This window comes from Artemia franciscana, chromosome 13, assembly GCF_032884065.1.
Source record: "Artemia franciscana chromosome 13, ASM3288406v1, whole genome shotgun sequence".
Lineage (NCBI taxonomy): Eukaryota > Metazoa > Arthropoda > Branchiopoda > Anostraca > Artemiidae > Artemia > Artemia franciscana.
In genome coordinates this window covers 49,441,690-49,467,654 of record NC_088875.1, presented here as the reverse complement: position 1 = coordinate 49,467,654, position 25,965 = coordinate 49,441,690, and the positions used below count along the sequence as shown (strand labels likewise).

At 37.8% G+C, this 25,965-nt stretch overlaps 1 protein-coding gene across 1 annotated transcript; it reads left to right on the top strand.

Annotated features, from left to right (window-relative positions):
• Positions 1 to 3,524: 3,524 nt before the first annotated feature.
• LOC136034346 (uncharacterized) lies at positions 3,525 to 5,913 on the top strand. The gene is made up of 3 exons (XM_065715479.1): positions 3,525 to 3,685; positions 4,466 to 5,221; positions 5,262 to 5,913. Exons 1-3 carry the CDS (start codon positions 3,525 to 3,527, stop codon positions 5,911 to 5,913), a joined length of 1,569 nt encoding a protein of 522 aa, XP_065571551.1.
• The last annotated feature ends 20,052 nt before the right edge of the window (positions 5,914 to 25,965 follow it).

Genomic DNA, 25,965 nt, shown 5'->3' with positions numbered 1-25,965 from the left:
AAAGGCCTACTGTGGATAGTGCGGCTGAAAGCCGGTTAAAGTTGGTAATTAGACTATGTTTTGTCCGGCTAAGAAGCAGAACATCATCAGCATATGCAACGTGACTAATCCCTAAATTATCATTGTAAAAAATTGACGGTTGAAGACATTGGAGACACGAAGCTAAAACACATTAAATATGCTCGGGGATAACACGGCCCCTTGCCTAAATCCTTTTTTAAGAGGAATATACTCCCCTACAGTACCATTCCACTTCACCCTAACTGAAGAATTAGCATACCAATACTTAAGCACGGAAACAATAGAAAGGTTAAACCTGAGGCTGCTAGAGAAAACAACGCATTTGAATGAATTACATTTTCAAAAGCACTAGAGTAATTCAATAATTATAATGGCCATAATTTTGCGTTTTCTCAGGTATTTACAACCAGTATTTGTGATTTTTATTTTATTGGCTGTTGGGTTTGACTACAGCTATTGGTTTTGTTCATAAAATACATGCATATTAATACCATATTCAAAAATAAACAGCCAAAGCCCTCCAAGTCATCAAAAGCAACAAGCAGATATATAGATGAGAAATGTGCAACAGACAAAAATCATAAGGAACCTAAATAGAAACACTACACCAATCTGATTTAGGAATAACTTTCTATCTGGTTAAATCAATATTTTCTATTTTTGTTAAGGATTGCGTATTTTTGCGCTTTCAGTTCAACTGGTTTCCAACAGTTCTATTCCACTTATCCAGGGAGAATTAAAAATTGCACAGGCTACCCAGAATAAAAGTACTAAGCTTCAGACTAAATAAGCATAAATATTTTAATTAGCGAGGCTATAATCTTCCAGTATGACTTGTGAAGTGCTTAACTATGACCCATAAGTAGTAGGCTAGGCTATTGTTCAATATTTGACTAAAGCTAGTGCAACAGACAAAAGTGGAATAAAAGGCCTTAATGGAGATCAGGAACTGATTTCCATAATATTTTCTTATGATTTTTATCATTATCATAATGATTCATAATGATCATGATGATTTTCTAATGGAAACGTTTTGCATTTTCAAGTAGGTAATCACTTTCTATCTGGTTTTATCAAACATTTTCTATTTTAGATAAGGACGGCGTATTTTTGCGAGAATCATTCGTTTTATGCTATTTTTGCGTCAAACAATTACTGGTTGACAATATCGGTTAACGCAAAATGACGCCTTAAGTTTCAGAGTTGAACAGTGTTCAACTTCAAAAATTACAATCGAGAAACATAATTGGTGCGGTTATCGTACGTTATTTTGATTTTATCGATAAATGTGACTATAAGGGAGGGCTCAGACGGCGTTCGTAAGGTTCGTAAAGTCGTTGATAAGCTTCGTGAAGTTGCTTCGTTAAACTTCCTTAACACTTTACGTGAGCAAATATGAAAGTTAAACTTTAGTTAGATTTTTTCGTAAAGTTGACCGATAGGGAAAGAGTTTCAGAGCAAAACTTTTAAACATACTGAGAAATGTGGAATATTGAAGCTGAAGACATGCTCATTTCTCTTGTCCAAGAAAAGCCTGTCATATACCAGGCTTCTCAAGGAAAACACAAAGATAGGATATGCATATAAAATATATTCAAAGAGATTAGTTATGCTATGAATTTTATGTGCCCTCAGTTTGGTCATGAGTTTACAGCTGAGTTGAACACTACTTTTGTTGTGTGGTTGCACTTTAGACCATATATCCTATTCTATAATATCTGCAAAAAAAAAACTATTGCTCACTCATTCCTTCAAAGCAGGGGAAACCAGTAGTGGGGTCCAGACGTCTTTGTGGGTGACCACTCATTTGAGAGGTCATCACTCCAGGGACTGATAGCCTATTCTTGAAATCTGGCTGACCTCTCTATGGACTGATGATCCAGTCTTGAATCTGAGTGATCAGTCTGAAGAGTGATGGCTCTGACTGGGCCATCACTCCACAAAAAGATCACCCAGATTTCAAGATCACCCAGGCCTTCAGTCCCTGGAGTGGTGACCTGTTAAATGAGTGATAACCCAGAAAAACATGTGGACCTCACTGGGATCCAGTACAAAGCCATATAATTTTAGGTACCATATTCCAAGTGTTGGATTTTGGCTTGTATAATACTTGGCATATTACCTCACTATTAATTATTTGAACATACCCCTTTTCTGAATGGTAGACAAGTCTACCACAGACACACACTTGATATAGAAATAGATTATTTGTAGCATTTGGCATACCCAGTGCATACTCTTTGCATTATGTTTCTAACGTTTGGCATACATATACTGGCCTAAACAGGCATAGTTTTGGTAAAATTCTAGTTAATGGACTTCTTGGGTTTAGGGTTAAAAAATTAAACTTTCAGGGATGGGTCTATAGGCTAAAGTATGTCCTGGGAAGGTATTTTAAAGTACCCACCTCCACTCCTTCTCCCTCTAGAGGGCCCTAAAATTTGCCTAGATGACAGGTCTATTACCTATTGAAATTTTGAAAAAACATCATTTTCCTAAATTTTCATTTACTAGTTGCCTTTTCTCTGCCTTTAGTTCTGAAGATGCAATTCCTGTTATTTGAGTAGAATTTTGAGCAATATCAATGTTTTTTTTTCAAAATTGGAAAATGAGACTTTCAGGGATCTGTCTACAGGCTAAAGTATGTCCTGGGAAGGTATTTTGAAGTACCTGTCTCTACTCCTTCTCCCTCTAGAGGGCCCTGACCTTTGAGGACCTTTAACAATTTGTGTGGTATAAAAGTAAAACCTTGCAAAATAGATCTTCAGCTTAATTGAAGTACAACAAAATTGTTTTCACCTTCATAACATTGCTCAATCCTATTCTATATTTTTTAAAGATATGCAAATACATTTCCTAAATTTGAAAAAAAACATTGATATGGAAAATTTCTACTCAAATAATAGGGATTGCATTTTCAGAATTGAATTAGCTATTATTGGCTATCATGGAAAGAGGTTAGGTTAGGAAAATGAGACTTTCAGGGATGTGTCTACAGGCTAAAGTATTTCCCAGGAATGTATTTTGAAGTATTGTTTTATTTAGAAATTGTTTTTTTATGTAAATTTTGTGATTTGTTTTCTTTGTGACTTTTATGCTTATATAATGCCATTTCTTTAAAGTTAATCTTCATTGTTTTGTTTTAATTGCCATGGCCCTATGGCTTTAGTGTAATAAAACCTACATATGTTCATCCATTTTCTGTAAACAGACAGGGGTTCTATGTTTCTTAGTCTCATATTCAGGATTATTTTATTTATTCTAAAAGCTTCTATCTTCAGCACAGAACCACCATCACCTTGCTAATATTTAGTTGTCTTTTAGCTCACTTGTGTGAAGAGTAGTGGAAGAAGCTGAGGGAAAACTATTGCCGCCACAAACGGAGCCTTAAGAAGCCTTCGGGAGCCAAAGGTGGGGAAATAAAACCTATTGCCTGGCCGCATTTCCTCGCTATTGATGCATTTTGCTCAGACCAACTTAAATTCCACGAGCCAAGAGCTGGCATGACTAATTATGTACAAGCATCTACTGGAAGTGGCAACATCCAAAACAAAGACAAAATAGCAACAGTCAGCCTGTCCCTAGAAGCTGAAGAACCATCACAGAACTCTTCCAAAGAAACTGATGCAGATGAAGCATCCCAAGCAGGTCCAAATTCTGATAGGTAATTTCCATCTTATTTAGGCATATGACTAAAGGGATATCACTAGATTTAATCACTATTGTGGCTTGGGATGGTGCTGGGCTTTTTTGGGATGGTGCTATGAGCGCTATAAATAGCTGACCCTTGTCATCCCAGTTTTTAGCTTTTTGTGCTATTTTTTTTTCAAGTTTCCTGCAGTGATGGTGTAAGTGCCGAAGACATAGCTTTCCTGACTTTGCTTAGTGATATTTCATACAAATTAAATACTAGATCTATTTATTTGTGCCTTATTCACCTTGCTAGGTGGTATCACCATTATATACAACATCCATACATTAACCTAGATGGCGCTCGCGCCGTAAACCATCTGGAAAGTTTAGCTCTATTCATGTGTGAGATCAAATCAAACACCCTAAGAAATTCATATACTGCTGAATGCAGTTGCTCACAGACTAACAATTGGTGTGATGACCAACCAAGCAGGTATTAGCAATTTGATGAAAACGCTGATTAATATTAGACCCTATCCATTTTCACCACTAGCGCCATCCACCTTCATCCGTTTAAACGAACTTGGACTGCTGAAGGCTCCACCAGGACCCGTTACTCTGTACGGGCAGAAAAGAAGAAGGCGTCGCGGGAAAAGAGCTGGAATACGAATTAAAACTAGACAAAGAGAGCACCCCAGTAAAGCGATTGAGAAATTGTCTCTGCCAGAACACCAAATTACCGACAACAAAAAGACAGGTTCTATATAGAAGTAAAAATTTTGAACCGGAAACCTCTCCCCTCCCTCTCAAGATACGAAGCAGACCCGTGCCCTGAAAGCTCTAGGATACCCCTATCAACTCTGTCTCCCGTCGCATACAATGCAAAGAAGCGTTTTCCCACATTCCTGCTTTGTAATGCACGTTCTCTTTGCAATAAAATAGATGAGATCGATGTAGTATTAAGGCAGAACAATGTTTCTGTCGCAGCCATAACAGAAACTTGGAACCTGACTGAAGTGACAGGAAGACTCACCGGTTATGCCCTATACCTCAGAACAAGACAAGCTCTTGGTGACCAGAGACTAGGCGGTGGAGTAGCCCTTTACGTACGTGAAGATATTCCAATGAAGGAGCTACGTGAACTTGAAAGCACTGAACATGAGGCTGTGTGGGTTTGGTGCAAACCATCGGCCATGCCGCGTGCTCACTCATGCATTATCTTTGCTTCAATCTACTACCCTGAAAGTGCTAAAAACCGCCGTGATCTTGTCAAACACCTCCAAAAGACTGTCGACCACCTTCGTGCCTTTTATGGAAACCCTGCTATTGTTCTGGCTGGGGACTTTAACCAAACCAAGAAAAGCTGGCTAGCATTATGCCTTTCCCTCAAGCAGGTTGTAAATTTTCCAACACATGAATCTGGCAGCATACTTGATTTAATCCTGACCAACTGTGAGACATATTACCAAACCCCTGAATCCCTTGGACCGCTTGCCTGTTCTGATCATAACATTGTGCTCTGGTCAGCTGCCGCTTCAACACCCAAGCCTAAAATTAAGCGTGTCAAGTATCGTCCGCTTACTGATTCAGCAATTTTACACCTATAGTCGATGGATAGCTACTTACCCTTTTCCAGAAGTGTATGGAGACAAAAGCCCTAATAAAAAATGCCAACTGTTCAATGAAATTCTCCATGCCAAAGACCTCGAGTTTTTTCCTGAAAAGATTTTCACTAGATGTGAAAGTGATAAACCCTGGATAACCCCCAAAATCAAGAAACTAATCCAAAAAAAGTGCAAGCTTTTTCAAGAAGGAGATTTGCAAAATGCGAAAAAATTGCGAAATCACATTACCTCTCTCACGAGAAGTGCGAAGAAAGATTACGGGCGTGAGAAATTTTCGGACAGTCTTAGGCACACTAATCCCAGGAAATGGCACAGAGCGGTCAAGCAAATCACTGGCAAGTCCATTCATAACAGCATAAAAATAAGCCACCCTGACGGAACTTACACAACTGTTGATGAGGTTAATCAATATTTCACCCACATCTGGACCTCATTTCCTTCTCCCACACAAGCCCAGAAGTCTGAAATACTTGACTCCTGTGCAGATGAAGGTGAAGTTGTTATCGATGAGATGACAACCTATAAGACCCTGATGAAGGTGAAAGCAAACTGTTCAGCTTATCCAGACGAACTTCCCACCCAAACTGATTCGAGAATACGCCCCCTTTCGTTGCGAAACAACTCTCAGTGCTGATAAACCATTGCTTTCGTATAGGGATCTTTCCAGCTGTTTGGAATAAAGCTTACGTTAGAATAATTCCGAAGGTTACCAACCCTAAGAGCTGTGACGAACTTAGACCTATTTCGCAAACACCATGCCTGGCGAAAGTGGCCGAGACCTTTATCATGAGGGTCTTACTTGACCAAATCCAGGGATCTATCGACCAGAGACAATACGGCGGACTGAAAGACTGTAATACCTCAGTGTACCTAGTGAGGATGTACGATAGTCTCCTTAAGTGGGTCGAAAAAGGTCACAGTTTTGTAGACCTTGGTGCCATAGATTTTCGAAAGGCATTTGATCTAATCAATCACATTGTAGCTGCCCTTAATCTCAAGGTAATGGGGCTAAGAAAAAGACTCTTACGCTCGTATTGGACTTTCTCAGTCAGAGGATGCATCGTGTGTTTGCTCTCTACGAAGGTGATACCAATTCTGAATGGCCCTCATCCACCTGTGGCACCCCTCAGGGCACTAAGCTTGCAGCTATTGTATTCTTGTCTGTAATGAACTTCCTAATAGCTGACTATGACGACCGATCCAAGTTTGTGGATGACCTGTCATTTATCCTGAAATATTTAGTACAAAACGGAGTTGTGACACCACAGTTCAGTTCAAATTTTTTCAATGTTTTCACAAAAGAGTGCGTGGAGCTAAATCTTGAGATTATCTTTTTCCACACCAGATTTAACTGTTTTGGCAAGCTGATATTGATATTTGGGGTGTTGTGGATTCTGACTCCACAGTATTGGGGTTGTTTATTTTTGATTAAAATAGACTGATCCCATAAGAAAGCCAGCTGAGGCCTAATGCAACAACCTTACATCACTATATCAATGTTATAGATATATACCACAAGGATAACAATTCCGTGAAGACAAAAGCCTTGCAACAAATATCTTTGAGTACGAGCCTCTGACATTCAAAGGCAAGCCTCATTTGTTGCCTCTGTGAACTGTTGCCCATCAACATAAAAATTTGTCACATAAACAAGTATCTTTTCTGAATGTTTCAGGTTTGGACCTAAAAAAAAAAAATACTTAATCTGTCCCACTCCTCCATGAGAATATTGAGCTAGTACATTATTTGCTACATAAATATCTTCTCAAGACAGTTTAATTTGTGATAAATATTAAATTTGCCTTTAGATAAAGTCTAGCACTATAAAAGAATGCTAACCTTGGGCAAAATAACTTCATAATGGTGATTAGTTTCATCCACTTCAATCAAAATTCCTCTTTCAAAAATTTATAAAATTCCAATTCTTCACTCATTTTCATTTGTTATGTTGCTGCCTAAAAAAAATAATGGTCTGTATTTCCTTAGCATAGGTGAATAAAAACTGGTGTGAAAATTGTTAATTTTTATTAGAAAACACTTCTGTTTTAGCTCAATTGCTGCAATTGGTGGAGGTTTTTTCCTCTAGCTGGTAATCTGACATGGTAGGCTGGTGAAAGAAATAATAATAAATAATAATTTATTTATAACCCACAAAGTACATTAAACTGTGGAGTAAACACACAAAAAAAGAAAAAAACAAGACAAAAAAACATAACAACAATAATAACATAGCAGCATAACAACATACAACATAAGTAAATTACCTCAATTTAAAAAATGGCCAAAGAGGGTCAAAAACGCCAATCATTTGCTGAGTTTTAAGACATATATCTTTAGATAAATGTTTCAGTCGCGAGGGCGCATCAACGATGTCAAATTTAGAAACGACTGTATGATTCCGATACCACCGAGGCAGACGCAGCAAACACTTACAATACTTAAAATATCCTGAGCGTATTTTCTTTGTATCCTTCTTGCGAAGGGGGAAAGCAAAACCAGAAAGATAAAAAACAGCAGGGGTGCAAAAAGTAGAATAAAGACGGCATCGTCCTTTTCGGTTATACCGACCACGATTTGGTGAAATTTTTGCATATCTAACCCGCATACTTTTCAGCACGCTGGACGTAATAGCGGAGCAAGTAGACGAACGTGACGTGGAAAAAGAGAGACCCAACCATTTAATGCTTGCTTAACATGGTATAGTTGAAGAACTCAAGCAAAGAGGTGATGCTTGGTGAGAACTCACATTTGGAGGCATTAACTGAAAGGCCTACTGTGGATAGTGCGGCTGAAAGCCGGTTAAAGTTGGTAAATAGACTATGTTTTGTCCGGCTAAGAAGCAGAACATCATCAGCATTTGCAACGTGACTAATCCCTAAATTATCATTGTAAAAAATTGACGGTTGAAGACGTTGGAGACACGAAGTTAAAACACATTTAAATATGCTCGGGGATAACACGGCACCTTGCCTAGCGCCTTTTTTAACAGGAATATACTCCCCTACAGTACCATTCCACTTCACCCTAACTGAAGAATTAGCATACCAATACTTAAGCACGGAAACAATAGAAAGGTTAACACCTGAGGCTGCTAGAGAAAACAACGCATTTGAATGAATTACATTTTCAAAAGCACTAGAGTAATTCAATAATTATAATGGCTATAATTTTGCGTTTTCTCAGGTCTTTACAACCAGTATTTGTGATTTTTATTTTAATTGGCTGTTGGGTTTGACTACAGCTATTGGTTTTGTTCATAAAATACATGCATATCAAAACCATATTCAAAAACAAACAGTCAAAGCCCTCCAAGTCATCAAAAGCAACAAGCAGATATATAGATGAGAAATGTGCAACAGACAAAAATCATAAAGAACCTAAATAGAAACACTACACCAATTGGATTTAGGAATAACTTTCTATCTGGTTAAATCAATATTTTCTATTTTTGTTAAGGATTGTGTATTTTTGCGCTTTCAGTTCAACTGGTTTCCAACAATTCTATTCCACTTATCCAGGGAGAATTAAAAATTGCACAGGCTACCCAGAATAAAAGTACTAAGCTTCAGACTAAATAAACATAAATATTTTAATTAACGAGGCTATTATCTTCCAGTATGACTTGTGAAGTGCTTAACTATGACCTATAAGTAGTAGGCTAGGCTATTGTTCAATATTTGGCTAAAGCTAGTACAACAGACAAAAGTGGAACAAGAGGCCTTAATGCAAATCAGGAACTGATTTCCATAATATTTTCTAATGATTTTCATCATTATCATAATGATTCAATAATTCATAATGATCATAATGATTTTCTAATGGAAACGTTTTGCATTTTCAAGTACTTAATCACTTTCTATCTGGTTTAATCAAACTTTTTCTATTTTAGATAAGGACGGCGTATTTTTGCGAGAATCATTCGGTTTATGCTATTTATGCGTCAAACAATCACTGGTTGACAATATCGGTTGAACCAATCGGTTAACGCAAATTGACGCCTTAAGTTTCAGAGTTTAACAGTGTTCAACTTCAAAAATTACAATCGAAAAACATAATTGGTCCTGTTATCGTAGGTAATTTTGATTTTATCGATAAATGTGACTATAAGGGAGGGCTCAGACGGCGTTCGTAAGGTTCGTAAAGTCGTCGGTAAGCTTCATGAAGTTGCTTCGTTAAACTTCCTTAACACTTTACGTGAGCAAATATGAAAGTTAAACTTTAGTTAACTTTTTTCGTAAAGTTGACCGATAGGGAAAGAGTTTCAGAGCAAAACTTCTAAACATACTGAGAAATGTGGAGTATTGAAGCTGAAGACATGCTCATTTCTCTAGTCCAAGAGAAGCCTGTCATATACCAGGCTTCTCAAGGAAAACACAAAGATAGGATATGCATAGAAAATATATTGAAAGAGATTAGTTATGCTATGAATGTTATGTGCCCTCAGTTTGGTCATGAGCTTACAGGTGAGTTGAACACTGCTTTTGTTGTGTGGTTGCACTTTAGACCATATATCCTATTCTATAATGTCTGCAAAAAAAAATATTGCTCACTCATTCCTTAAAAGCAGGGGAAACCAGCAGTGGAGTCCAGAGGTCTTTGTGGGTGACCACTCATTTAAGAGGTCATCACTCCAGGGACTGATAGCCTATTCTTGAAATCTGAATGATCTCTTGATGGAGTAATGACCTATTCTTGAAATCTGGCTGACCTCTCTATGGACTGATGATCCAGTGTTGAATCTGAGTGATCAGTCTGAAGAGTGATGGCTCTGACTGGGCCATCACTCCACAAAAAGATCACCCAGATTTCAAGATCACCCAGGCCTTCAGTCCCTGGAGTGATGACCTGTTAAATGAGTGATAACCCAGGAAAACTTGTGGACCTCACTGGGATCCAGTACAAAGCCATATAATTTTAGGTACCATATTCCAAGTGTTGGATTTTGGCTTGTATAGTACTTGGCATATTACCTCACTATTAATTATTTGAACATACCCCTTTTCTGAATGGTAGACAAGTCTACCACAGACACACACTTGATATAGAAATAGAACATTTGTAGCATTTGGCATACCCAGTGCATACTCTTTGCATTATGTTTCTAACGTTTGGCACACATTAGCTGGCCTAAACAGGCCTAGTTTTGGTAAAATTCTAGTTAATAGACTTCTTGGGTTTAGGTTAAAAAAATGAAACTTTCAGGAATGGGTCTATAGGCTAAAGTATGTCCTGGGAAGGTATTTTAAAGTACCCACCTCCACTCCTTCTCCCTCTAGAGGGCCCTAACATTTGCCTAGATGACAGGTCTATTACCTATTGAAATTTTGACAAAACATCATTTTCCTAAATTTTCATTTACTAGTTGCTTTTTCTCTGCCTTTAGTTCTGAAGATGTAATTCTTGTTATTTGAGTAGAATTTTGAGCCATATCAATGTTTTTTTTTTCAAAGTTGGAAAATGAGACTTTCAGGGATGTGTCTACAGGCTAAAGTATGTCCTGGGAAGGTATTTTGAAGTACCTATCTCTACTCCTTCTCCCTCTAGAGGGCCCTGACCTTTGAGAACCTTTAAGAATTTGTGTGGTATAAAAGTGAAACCTTGCGAAATAGATCTTCAGCTTAATTGAAGTACAACAAAATTGTTTTCACCTTCATAACGTTGCTCAATCCTATTCTATAAGGTTTTAAAGATATACAAATAGATTTAATAAATTTTGAAAAAAAACCCATTGATATGGCTCAAAATTCTACTCAAATAATAGGGATTGCACTTTCAGAATTGCATTAGCTATAATTGGCTATCATGGAAAGAGGTTAGGTTAGGAAAATGAAACTTTCAGGGATGTGTCTACAGGCTAAAGTATCTCCCAGGAATGTATTTTGAAGTACACACATCCACTGCTTCTCCCTCTAGATGGTCTGAAATTGTCCTACATGATAGGTCTATATCTATTGAAATTTTGACAAAACAACATTTTACCTTAATTTTTGGTTATTAGTTTCTCTTTCTCTGGTCTTAGTTCTGCAAAGGCAACTCCTGTTAATTGAGTAGAACTTAAGGCCATAACACTGGCTTTTCTAAATTTAGGAATGCTCTTTTGTGCAACCTCCTTATTGGTTAAATATAAGGCTGACATTATTTATTCTCCAGGAGTTTTTTTTGTGTGATTTCATTGATGTCACTTGCTTTCTGTTAAAAATATATTTATTTTTTAAATCAAGCTTCTTCCTTTGTGGAAAAATATGAATTGTTGTTCTTTTTACATGTTGTATGAATATTGCTGATTGTCAGTATGTCCCAGTAAGGTCTGGAAGAAGAAATCTGGAAGAGAAATCTGGGGACAGTAAGCAGGAAGGGCATGCAAAAGTATAGGATGGCTGACCCCTAGCTTCCTATTGCACTTCCTGGCTAAAGAACCACCTGGTCCTTTACTGGCCTACTGACATAGCCATAGAAAATTTCTTTTGAACCTATTAAATATAAGTGCAAATGAAGAACTGCCAGTAAGGTGGTCCTTCCTTTTCAATGAATTGTTGATGTATAGACGTGAGTATGGGTCATGAGAGATGGCTGGTGAATGTAATGGGGGTGAATGTTTTGCAAGGTTTAAAAATTTAGGGCAATTGCTCAGGTTGGCAACTGAGGATGAAAGTAAAATTTTGTGATTTGTTTTCTTTGTGACTTTTATGCTTATATAATGTCATTTATTTAAAGTTAATCTTCATTGTTTTGTTTTAATTGCCATGGCCTCACGGCTTCAGTGTAATAAAACCTACATATGTTCATCCATTTTCTGTAAACAGACAGGGGTTCTATGTTTCCTAGTTTTATATTCAGGATTATTTTATTTATTCTAAAAGCTTCTATCTTCAGCACAGAACCACCATCACCTTGCTAATATTTAGTTTTCTTTTAGCTCACTTGTGTGAAGAGCAATGGAAGAAGCTGAGGGAAACCTATTGCCGCCACAAGCGGAGCCTTAAGAAGCCTTCGGGAGCCAAAGATGGGGAAATAAAACCTATTGGCTGGCCGCATTTCCCCGCTATTGATGCATTTTGCTCAGACCAACTGAAATTCCACAAGCCAAGAGCTGGCATGACTAATTATGTACAGGCATCTAGTGGAAGTGGCAACATCCAAAACAAAGACAAAATAGCAACAGTCAGCCTTTCTCTAGAAGCTGAAGAAGCATCATAGAACTCTTCCAAAGAAACTGATGCAGATAAAGCATCCCAAGCAGGTCCAAATTCTGAGAGGTAATTTCCATCTTATTTAGGTATATGACTAAAGTGATATCACTGGATTTAATCACTATTGTGGCTTGGGATGGTGCTGGCGTTTTTGGGATGGCGCTGTGAGCGCTATAAATAGCTGACCCTTGTCATCCCAGTTTTTAGCTTTTTTGTGCTGTTTTTTTTTCAAGTTTCCTGCAGTGATGGTGTAAGTGACGAAGACTTAGTGTTCCTGACTTTGCTTAGTGATATTTCATGCAAATTAAATACTAGATCTATTTATTTGAGCCTTATTCACCTTGCTAGGTGGTAGTGCCATCTATATACAACATCCACACATTAACCTAGATGGCGCTCGCGCCGTAGACCATCTGGAAAGTTTAGCTCTATTCATGTTTGAGATCAAATCAAACACCCTAAGAAATTCATATACTGCTGAATGCAGTAGACTAATAATTCGTGTTATGACCAACCAAGCAGGTATCAGCAGTTTGATGAAAAGATTTAGACCCTATCCATTTTCACCACTAGCGCCATCCACCTTCATCCGTTTAAATGAACTTGGAATGCCGAAGGCTCCACCAGGACCCGTTACTCTGTACGGACAGAAAAGAAGAAGGCGGCGCGGGAAAAGAGCTTGAATACGAATTAAAACTAGACAAAGAGAGCACCCCAGTAAAGCGATTGAGACAATTGTCTCTGCCAGAACACCAAATTACCGACAACAAAAAGACAGGTTCTATCTAGAAGTAAAAATTTTTAACCAGAAACCTCTCCCCTCCCTCTCAAGATACGAAGCAGACCCGTGCCCTGAAAGCTCTAGGCTACCCCTATCAACTCTGTCTCCCGTCGCATACAATGCAAAGAAGCGTTTTCCCACATTCCTGCTTTGTAACGCACGTTCTCTTTGCAATAAAATAGATGAGATCGATGTAGTGTTAAGGCAGAACAATGTTTCTGTCGCAGCCATAACAGAAACTTGGAACCTGACTGAAGTGACAGGAAGACTCACCGGTTATGCCCTATACCTCAGAACAAGACAAGCTCTTGGTGACCAGAGAATAGGCGGTGGGGTAGCCCTTTACGTACGTGAAGATATCCTAATGAAGGAGTTACGTGAACTTGAACTTGAGCACGTGAGCACTGAACATGAGGCTGTGTGGGTTTGGTGCAAACCATCGACCATGCCGCGTGCTTACTCATGCATCATCTTTGCTTCAATCAACTACCCTGAAAGTGGTAAAAACCGCCGTGATCTTGTCACATACCTCCAAAAGACTGTCGATCACCTTCGTGCCTTTTATGAAAACCCTGCTATTGTTCTGGCTGGGGAGTTTAACCAAACCAAGAAAAGCTGGCTAGCATCATGCCTTTCCCTCAAGCAGGTTGTAAATTTTCCAACACATGAATCTGGCAGCATACTTGGTTTAATCCTGACCAACTGTGAGACATATTACCAAACCCCTGAATCCCTTGGGCCACTTGCCTGTTCTGATCATAACGTTGTGCTCTGGTCAGCTGCCGCTTCAATACCCAAGCCTAAAATTAAGCGTGTCAAGTATCGTTCGCTTATTGATTCAGCAATTTGCACCTATGGTCGATGGATAGCTACTTACCCTTTTCCAGAAGTGTATGGAGACAAAAGCCTCGATAAAAAATGCCAACTGTTCAACGAAGTTCTCCATGCCAAATACCTCGAGTTTTTTCCTGAAAAGACTTTCACTAGATGTGAAAGTGATAAACCCTGGATAACCCCCCAAATCAAGAAACTAATCCGAAAAAAGTGCAAGCTTTTCCAAGAAGGAGATTTGCAAAATGCGAAAAATTGCGAAATCAGATTACCTCTCTCACGAGAAGTGCGAAGAAAGATTATGGGCGTGAGAAATTTTCGGACAGTCTTAGGCACACTAATCCCAGGAAATGGCACAGAGCAGTCAAGCAAATCACTGGCAAGTCTATTCATAACAGCATAAAAATAAGCCACCCAGACGGAACTTACACAACTGCTGATGAGGTTAATCAATATTTCGCCCGCATCTGGACCTCATTTCCTTCTCCCACACAAGCCCAGAAGTCTGAAATACTTGACTCCTGTGCAGATGAAGGCGAAGTTTTTACCGATGAGATGACAACCTATAAGACCCTGATGAAGGTGAAAGTAAACTGTTCAGCTTATCCAGACGAACTCCCACCCAAACTGATTCGAGAATACGCCCCTTTCATTGCGAAACCACTCTCAGTGCTGATAAACCTTTGCTTTCGTATAGGGATCTTTCCAGCTGTTTGAAAGAAAGCTTACGTTAGAATAATTCCGAAGGTTACCAACCCTAAGAGGTGTGACGAACTTAGCCCTATTTCGCAAACACCATGCCTGGCGAAAGTGGCCGAGACCTTTATCATGAGGGTCTTACTTGACCAAATCCAGGGATCTATCGACCAAAGACAATACGGCGGACTGAAAGACTGTAATACCTCAGTGTAACTAGTGAAGATGTACGATAATCTCCTTAAGTGGGTCAAAAAGGTCACAGCTTTGTAGACTTTGGTGCCATAGATTTCCGAAAGGCATTTGATCTAATCAATCACATTGTAGCTGCCCTTAATCTCAAGCTAATGGGGGCTAAAAAAAGACTCTTACGCTCGTGTTGGCCTTTCTCAGTCAGAGGATGCACCGTGTGTTTGCTTTCTACGAAGGTGATACTAATTCCGAATGGTCCTCATCCACCTGTGGAGCCCCTCAGGGCACTAAGCTTGCAGCTATTGTATTCTTGCCTGTAATTAACTTCCTAATAGCTGACTATGACGACCGCTACAAGTTCGTGGATGACCTGTCATTTATCCTGAAATATTTAGTACAAAGCGGAGTTGTGACGCCACAGTTCAGTTCAAATTTTTTCAGTGTTTTCATAAAAGAGTGCGCGGAGCTAAATCTTGGGATTAATGTGAACAAGTCGAAGATAGTGCGTTTTAACCCACTAAAAGTGATGTTATGGAGCCAAATGTTCCATTCCTTCTAGCAAACAGTATCAAGATCCTTGGAGTTACTTTTTCCAATGACTTCAGCTTTGCCACACATATTGAAAACGTGGTTAAAAGTGCAAACGCTAGTCTACAGACTTTCAACGGTATGCGTATGTGAGAAATTTTCGGACAGTCTTAGGCACACTAATCCCAGGAAATGGCACAGAGCAGTCAAGCAAATCACTGGCAAGTCCATTCATAACAGCATAAAAATAAGCCACCCAGACGGAACTTACACAACTGCTGATGAGGTTAATCAATATTTCACCCGCATCTGGACCTCATTTCCTTCTCCCACACAAGCCCAGAAGTCTGAAATACTTGACTCCTGTGCAGATGAAGGTGAAGTTGTTATCGATGAGATGACAACCTATAAGACCCTGATGAAGGTGAAAGTAAACTGTTCTAAAGAGCATTGGCTTTTGATGAACTTACACAATTTTAAATAGTTCATTGTGTTTATTATTTCATAAATATTTTGAAAATTTAATAAATATTTCAAAATGTCTATATGTGTCGTAAAATTTAAAATTTAAAAGAAAAAAAAATTAAACCTCACCAAAGGCCCAAAGAAAGTGTTTTGAGCAGGGGTGTAATTTTCCATGGGGAGCAGGGCAATTGCCTCCTGGATCCTAGTCTAACCCCCTGCCTTCCCCAATTGAAAAATTGGTTTCTTTAAACAACTTACCAAAACTAAGATAAGCCTGCACAATTCAGCCATCCACAGATGTGGGTCAGTTTTTCTTTAGTAGTTTTGCCTTTAAGGTGCTGTGTGACAATTTTTTGGGTTTTCAATGTTATTTTGACCTGATTTGGGGAAATTGAATCCAAGTGTGCCACATCTGTAGCATTTCGGCAAAATCATGCCACCAGTTTTGAGCATCATGACATAGCTAGATCAAAATTAAGAGGGCAAGGTTAAAAAAAAGTTGGAAAACAATTTGAGAAAATTGATATGACTTAAAATCGAATTTAAATCATTAGAATTGTGTCTTCTAAATCAAGACAAGAATGAAAGAAAAGCTGACTCAAACCAAAATGATGAAAATCATACCCTAGTTTTTCAGTGGTTATAGGCAAACAAATAACCTAGAACTGTCTTCTAAATAATTTTCAATTCCTTAGAAATAGTGAAAAACCACAAATAGGAGGTTGAAATCACATTTCATGGGTATAACTTAGACTCTGAATGCATTTCTAAAAGTGACATTCTCACTTATCTGCTGTCAAAGATAATAAAAGTCCCTCATTTATAAAATATTCTAAATTATACAAGAAAGGACGAATCTTAAAACAGTTATGCTCGACTAATCACTTGTATTTAAGGCAACTGTATGCAATGGTGGAATTAAAATTTCTATACGTCAGTCAATTATAGGCTATAGCCCTACGTTTCCAATTTTTCGAAATAATCGCCAATTTTTTTAAATTGAGTAGCGTTTGATTCACTTTTCAGTTGACTGACACCGTCTTTATGACGTTTTATTTGCGATTCTTCGTTAACTTGGAGCGTTTGATTTGTCAGAAGTTGACTGAATGTTAATGAAAAGTAAACTTTCAACAACTTTTTGAATTTGTACGTTCGTCTTAAGTTAACTCGAAAAGAAGGCAGAAGTTTCAATTATAGCTAATCATGGAGTATGTCTTCAGATGGATCCAAGATGAAGGCACCACTTTTGTGTACCAATGTGGTGAGTTATTGAGCTTGATTTTTTCTTGTTTGGGTGGGTTGCACTAAAATAGACTTAAAAACTATGTTATTAGCCTAGTTAAAACTGGTCTTTTTCTTGTATGGCTTTTTTCTTTTACTTGGTGGGTGGAATAAATGGATAATAAAATAGCTAAGAAAAATCTTATAAAGTTATGAGATTCTGATGATAGTGATGATAATCTGTGTGGTTGAAAATTAAGTGCAGTAAATTAAAACAAAAATATTAAGGATTGAATTCATAAATCTAAACAAAAGTATTACTAGTCGTTTCAGAAGAAGCTACTGAAAAGAATAATATATAAATTACTCGAGTTGGTGTTTAGTCAATGCAGTATTTTGTCATTGAAATCTGAACTCTCAGGACCTGTTTTGCTTACGTGATGATGATAGTGGTGAATTGACATCCATTACGGAGCGCTATTCTTTTCATGTACTCAAAATAACAGAGCGCTATCTGTGTCGAATTTTTCCGCTCAGCATTGCCGCTCATTCTGAAATTATCGTGTCCAATAGCTCAAAACGCCCAAAACCCGCAACACCCGAAAAAGGAGTCGATAAGTGTGCTGTCTCTGGTTGTGTTCTGAGTGAGTCCTCGCCAGCCATTCAGTGTGATGAATGTGATAAATGGCTTTGTGAGACGGCTATACAACCGGTACACCGGTTGACATTATCTTACTCGACCAAGCTAAAACCATTGACAAAGTTGAACACTCATACCTGATGCTGAAGCTTAAAGCTTACCAGGTGCATGAGGATGTGATTGATTGGATTGGAGCATTCCTCACTGGCAGATATCAAGGTGTCATGATCTACACTGCTAATGGCGATCCAGTTTTCTCCTCCACTTCCCCGTGTTATAAGCGGCGTCCCACAGAGAACCATCCTTGGGCCAACGCTGTTCAGCATATATGTTAACGACTGTACAACCTATCCATGCAACATTTTAACATTATATGCTGACAACTGTAAGCTCATTGGGCCTGCTGAAACTGAAGAAAAAAGAGCCTGCATTCAGCTGGACCTCGACAGGCTACCCTCCTGGTCATCAACTTGGGCCCTAGAGTTCAATGCAACTAAATGCAAGGTACTGCACTTAGGGCACAATACTCCCCACCATCCCTACCATATAGGGTGTGATCAGTTGGAGGCAGTTGCCGAGGAGAGAGACTTAGGCGTCATTGTGGAAAAAGATTTAAATTTCCACAGCCACACTCAGGCTCAGGTTGCAAAAACTAATCGAGCTCCCGGACTCATTAAGCGCTCTTTTGTAACCAGAAAGTCATGTGTGGTTACAAAACTTTATAAATCCCTTGTCCGTCCCCACCTTGAGTTTGGCTTGACTTTGGCCTATCCCCAAAATAAAATGGACACAAGAGCCCTTGAAAGTTTCCAAAGGAGAGCAACCAAACTGGTTTGTGACTGAAATAATGTCCCTTACCAGGAACGCCTAAGGTCGCTGAGACTCCCAGCCCTTACGTATCGAATATATAGAGGAGATGTGATCATGGCACGCAAAATTTTCAAATCCAGTCACCTGGACCAGATCTTCACCCCCTCCCTGGCTAACAATTCAAGAGGTCACAGTCTAAAGCTTCACCTGCCTGGATGTCGGAGAAGGGAACGACGAGGCTTTTTTTCCATTCGGGTGGTCCCCCACTGGAATAGCCTATCCGAGTCTACCATCCAAGCTGAGACTCCCCATTCATTCAAGGCTTGAATCAACAGGGACTGGGAAAGGGCTGAGTGGAGGCTGGACTGGGAAGCTAAGCCAACATAATTACATCACTCACCACAAGCGAGAACTACAGGAGGATCTACCACCTTATCTCGCTGGCAAATGGGATTTAAGGTAATTTAAGGCTATTGCAATATTTGTTAAAGTTACTAATAAGCTACAGGGTTGCCAAAGGGACACTTTTTGTGCTTTTTTGACACTTTTTCACTCTGGGTGACACCGTGCTACTATTGGGTGAAAAAGGCAACTTTTTGAAAAAAAGGACATTTTTTGGCATTTTTTCAAAATCAATACCATATGCATTTATTGTCAGTTTTTTCTTACCTGCGACTGCTTTTAATTTGTGCTTTGTGCTTTTCAGGTTCGTTTTCGTCTTAGGGATTTTTTTTATCGTATCCGCACTACTTTCTAATTTCACACAACGTAAACTTGAGTGAGTGGCATATAATACACAAGAACCAAAATTCCTTCCCTCTACCGAAAAAAAACACAAATAAAATTCCTGACTTTAGAAAGCTTTATTCTCCAGTGGAGTATTAACTGGGGTGGTATTTTCCACGGAGGGGTATTTCTCAGAGGGGTATTTTCCAGCGGGGCATTTTTCAAAAGCGCGAAAATTCAAACGTGGTGAAACTGGTGACTTCAAGTCACATGATCCTGAAGTCTGGTGGTGAAGAGCTAGTGTCCTCACCATCTTATTTTTGGAAGCTCTTGTTAGATGTGAAGAATCCCGACGGCACTCCCAAATTCTTTGAACTATCAAACTTAATGTTGAACTTATGTGCGTTACCTCACTCAAGCGCTGGTGCCGAAAGACAGTTTTGTCAACTAACAAACATTAAAACTAAGTTGCGAAATCGGTTGGAAGTGAAATCTGCGGATTCCCTCATGCATGTAAAGCAGATAGTTACTCCTAGTGCTGCGTCGGTGGATCGGTGGCAGATTCTGCCGATATTACTTAACAACTTTTCGAGGTGGTACAGCAAGGCTGACGAAAAGGATGAGCAAATAGAGAATGAATCTGAACCTGACCTATTTGACTGACCAATCAGAAAACCAAATAACTAAAATCAGATTGCAGTAGCCGAAGTCTTTCTCCAAAATGGTTAACCACTAGAAATTGATAATTTTTTTTTCAAAAATGAAAGCTGAAGCTTTGAACAGATTTCTTGTACAGAAATTTTGCATTAAAGTTTCCTTTCATACTCTCAGATTCTTGTAATTTTGTCCTTTCTTTCTTGAAAAACTTGGCCTTTTCTGAACCCAGGGTAGGGCTGGACCTCTGTATAACGCTTCTGAATAGGAATCCGATTCATTCTGTATCTGCTCACTTTTCATAAGCCTTCATAACATGGAATGCATCGCATGTGAAATCCAGCACAGTCTTTCCCTTATAAAGGTCTCTTCATGCTGTCTAGGTTTTTCGGTTCGGTCCATCTTGAGCCACGAAGATGGCAAAGGCCTAGCGCAAAATATTTTTGATTTGCTTAGACATTTGTTGTGCACCATTCTGCTTTTGGTGAAAAGGATTGCGATCAAATAAGCCTTTCCATTGTCTTTTACAGACGCCGTCGACCTCTTCTTAGAAGAAAGAAAGTGGGCAGAGAGAAACGGATTTTCCTCGAAAACCATAGCTATTCTTGACACCAAAAAGCCCTTTTCTTTGGTTTTTTGTGCTTTTTCTTTTTTATTTCAACATTTGATTGAGCACATTTGATATTTGTCTTCTCTCTATTTGCAAAGAAATGACATTTCTTTGTTTTTGAAGAATAAATTAACTTTATACAGAACAAGTGATATTTGTTTTGTCATTATTTCTCTCCATATAAAGTTTGATCTCTTAGTTAATTGATCTCATGAATGCATTAATGTTTGGATGAAATAACACTGTGGTTGTTTATTTTTGCGAAAGCAGCGTTATCAAACACGTTGGCGAAAGCCAGGTGAAAAGTCTGTGAAGCACGTTCCAAGCCAAGCGTGTTTCACTCGATTTTCAATATCAGTCTGCGGGAAATGGTCGAAAAAATTTTGCAGAAGATCTGATATGCTACTGAAGCCGTGTCGTGTCACCGAGTTAAGCCGTATCGGCAGCGACAGACATCGTATCTGTGGTCTGCTGGCGTAAATCTTTTAAGCCCTGTCTTCATTATGGCGTTTTCCGGCCGAGACGTCTGGGCCGGCTCATAGTGAAGACAGGTTTTGTCGTCGTTTTCGTTTTCTCGCCGTACAGAGTAGACATGTTGCCTGAAAACGAAAAAACTAAACAATACATTTTGTCATTCATCTTAGTTGTACTCCAACTATTCTTTACATTCCTGTAACACCGCAAACGCAGCACAAATGATTCGGAATCTTCTGCAGTTCCTGAAATAAGACTGCATTTTCGAATTTTTTGCCAAAAACTGTCGTCCCAAAAGTGGCAAAGCCAGCTCTGGTGCCGGAAAACGCTATAATAAAAACAGGGCTTTACTGAGTTTTCGGAAGAAGAATAACTAGTACAACCAAAGGTTTGAGACAACCCGAGAAATTGTAAAGAATTCTTTTTCTTCTTCACGTATTACGCGATTTGAGGTTTTACATGGAATTTTACGAACTGTTTACGAAGAACCACTTTGCTTTTCCTTGAAAAAGAGGAACGTAAATCTGGCCCTGGAGTTGCGAGAAAACCATTTAAAGCCTTTTTTTGTAAAGTTTTAAAGTATATTGGCCAATTTTCTAGGAGGACACTAAAAATGTTCCTTTTTTGCTGAATTTGACCCTTTAGTCCCAAAAGGTTCTGGCAACCCTGCTAAGCTACTTGGGGTGCGTTTGTTTACTTGTCCGATTACTAATCTGATTAATCCAAGCGTTTTTTGAGACACATATGACGTCAGAGGTTAGTCGGATTATCCCCTCAAACGCTCAGGATTACTTGTCCGTGGGCTGGCACTTTATAACCCCCAAATAAAAAGATTATTTGAGGATTGTGACGTCAGACGACCATGTGCATGTGACTCACCTGAGATGGGTTTTGTAGATAATCTATGTTTATAGTGGAGTAGTATGATTAATATTTCTAAGGAAGCCTATCAAGTCCCTTGGGAAGAGGGTGGGATTCAAGTTCTATTTGCAATTGAACTGTCTATTGAGTTTGTAAGTTCAGTTCAGAAATTTCAGATGGAATATAGGCATACTGACAAGACTTATAAAATTATATGCAGAGAGCATACTAATACAGTTATATTGGAGATTACTTCAGATTTAGGAGTTTGTAAGTAGCATAATCTTGTCTGTGCTTATAAAATATTAAGGTTTTCTGGAGAGCTAGGCCTAGCTTCCAAAGGCTAGTAGGCTAGGCTCTGATGCACAGAACAAAGGTTTTTTATCAGTTAGAAAGGTGTGTTATTAGGAATAGAGCTTGGGAATGCACATTTCCTATTACCATTGTTTCTTATTTTGCCCTGAAAGGAAAAATATTTCAATTGCATAGGATAAGAAAATTTCAGTAGGCTATTCAATTTAAAGTCCTAAATTAGCAAGGGAAGTGTATACTTCACTGAAAAATCACTTGTATACAGTGATTTTTTAAACATCACTGTATAATTGGAGTTCTTTGAACTCCAATTATACAACTCTGCTTTTGGCCCCCTTTAGCCTGTATCAGTTCCTGACTGCCATTTACCCTAAATTTCATTTTTCTGTTACTCATTTCTTGTCAATATTACTAGGGGGTCTTACTTAAGCACTAGAGAAGTATGCAGCCCTGCTCTACTTTAGTGCCAACCCTCCTAATATAGAAATCTAAAGCTGAAATTGCATATTTCCTATTGATTCTGCCAATCTATCCCTCAACCCTAGTACCTGATAATTAAAGCAATTGTGGCAAAACAAGAACTGGAAAAACAATTAGGCTAAAAGGTGGCAGAATACATTGAAAATATATAATTTAGTCTATATATTTGCAAATTAGGCATGTTGGGAGTAAATCTTTTTTGTTCATATTTTGACTTACAAATAAAGTGAATATACCACTTGATGCTTTTTTGTATGTTATTTACAAGTAGAATAATTGCTTATATTGCTAATCCAAATTTAAGCACTTTTTGACCTAACCTAACAAATTTTGGCAGTGAAAAACATGTATTATTTTTTCAAAAAACACCAAAAATACATACTTTAATTGAAAATTTGGCATCAAAGAAGAAGAAAACAGCATAATATTGTAAAATTTATTAACTCTACTTAATTGTAGAAAATCAGTGCTTGTGGATTATAAAACATATAGAAAATGGATTAAGAATGAAACAGTAGTTTGAGCCCAATGTTTTCAGCTTTATTTTTATACCCAAAAACTAGAAATATTTTGTTCATTTTCAAGAGCTCAAAAAGCGCTTAAATTTGAACTTGTAATTGAAGCACTTATTATGTTTGTAAAGAACGTAAAAAAACCATCAAGGGGTACGTTCACTTTATTTATAAGTCAAAAATATGGACAACAAAAAATTTACCAATTATTAGTATAGAGTGGCATTATTTTCTCCTGGGTATGTAGGCTAAATAGAAGGTCACTTACACCTGATCCTGTCCCTTTTGTTTTTACTTGGTTGAAGAAATCCAAAGAAAGTTCCTATTGAAAAGGAAAGAGCCCAAAAGTGAGATTGAATTTGTCATAGCTTGGAGGTTTGTCCCTTCAGTCTGTTTAAGGAAAACAGATTCATAAATGAAGCTTTGATCAGTTCAATCTTAAGGGTGACCTACAGTTGTGACACTTCATTAATGGCTGTAAAGGGATACTTGTATTTATTTGTCTTGTTTGTTTTCTACATGATAGTTTTTTTTAATCTTTAAATTGATATACATTTCATACAAATTAATTAGTCACACCACAGATCATTTGCAAGTTTTGACCTACTTTGTAATCCCTGGTCAAAAAATTGCATATAAATTTATTGAAGCTAGGAAACATAGAACTCCTGTCTGTTTAAAAGAAAATGAATGGACATAAGTAGGTTTTAATACACTAGATTCATAAGGCCATGGTAATTAAAACAAAATAATGAAGATTAACTTAAAAATACTTGACAATACATAAATATAGCAGTCACCAAGAAAAACCATTCACAAGATTTTACTTTTGTGCTCAGTTGCCCACCCGAGCAATTGTCCTAAATTTTTAAACCTTGCAAAACATTCACCAGCCATCTCTTATGACCTACACTCTTGTCTATAAATCAAAAATTCATTGAAAAGGAAGGACCACCTTACTGGCATTTTGTCCTTATTACTTATATTTAATGGGTTGAAAAGAAAGCTTCTATGGCCAAGCCAGTAGCCCAGTGAAGGATAAAGTAAAGGACCAGGTGGTCCTTTAGCCAGGAAGTGCAATAGGAAGCTAGGGACCGGTCATCCTTTACTTTTGCTTGCCCTTCGTGCTTATTGACCCTAGATTTCTCTAGGTAACTTTTCAAGGTTGGGCCAGTTCTGGCTGAATTTGCAGAGTCACATCACTGATCTTTGTCCCAAACCAAGTAAACTGGTCATGCCAGGAATTAAACCTGTGCCTTTTGGACATAGTATTTTCAACCTAGAATGCCAACCACTTAGGAAGGAACACAAATGATACCAGAAAACAAAAATTATTTGAAAAAAGAAAATATTGGAAAAAAAAGCAACTCAAGTCATAATTCCTACCATTTTTCACTGCTGTCCTATAAACAAATATGTATTTTATTTAGACAAATTAATTTTGAGACAGGTATCAACAAAACTCCATCAGGAATTGTATTTACTTAAGATACAATCAGCACTATGAATGCTTAGTTTTGTGATATTCTAGTCTTGAAATAATAAAAAAAGAAAAATTGTATGTTCTATTTGTTTTCCACCAGCTCACTTGAGGAAAATCATTTGTGACAGCAATATACCCATGGTTGACTTAGAATCTCCCTAAACTGCTTTAAACAGAAGGAATTTTAAAAACAATTATACTGATCAGCAAGAAGAATATTAAAACAACTCTATAAATTTGGCACTTTTAAAGAGAATTTTTTAGCACAGCAAATGCAAATGTTTAATGGTGTTCTATGTCTTCTCAAAAAAACATTAAAATGTGTCAGATGTATTTTCATATAAGATGTCCCAATGACTTTTAGTTAAATTTATGAAATGAAGGGCCAGGCAATCCTTTACATTTTATACAACATGTAAAAAGAAAACAATTCAAAATTTTTCACAAAAGAAGAAGCTTGATTTAAAAAAATAAATGTATGTTTAACAGAAAGCAACTGACATCAATGAAATCAAATGAAACGAAAATTCCTGGAGAATAAATAATATCTGTCAAATATTTAACCAATAATGAGGGGGAATAAAAGATTATTTCTATATTTAGAAAACCCAGTGTTATGGCAACAACACTATGGCAAATCATCAGAAATGGTCTAAAGCCAGAGAGAAAAGAAACTGATAAACAAAAATTAATGTACCCAAAAATTTTAAGACCCTCTAGAGGGAGAAGAAGTGGATGTAGGTACTTCAAAATACTTTCCTCGACGTACTTTAGCACGCAGACACATCCCTGAAAGTTTCATTTTCCTAACCTAACCTCTTTCAAAGATAGTCGAAAGTAGCTAAAGTAAAATTTTGCCCCTACTTTATGTTAAAAATCCAGTTTAAACAGCAATCCCAATGAATACAAACTATATAATACAGGAAGTGACCTAATCATTCTAAATTTTTTTCAACTAAAAATTATAGGTTGGTTAGAAACTAGGCCTGTTTGATTTGGTAATATTTGAATAACTAACCAATATTATAGCTGCCTTCCCAAGAACCAACGTTTTTAACAACATAAAGCTTTTCTTCTGATTCCTTATTAAGCTTAGCCTATGCAAGATGGGCCTAGAACACCAAAAACCCTTTAAATTCTTTGTAATATGCATAAGATTACTTAAAGGTCACTGAAAAGCTAAGATTGTTTCCACTATTAACAGTTTCCTTGTCTTTTTT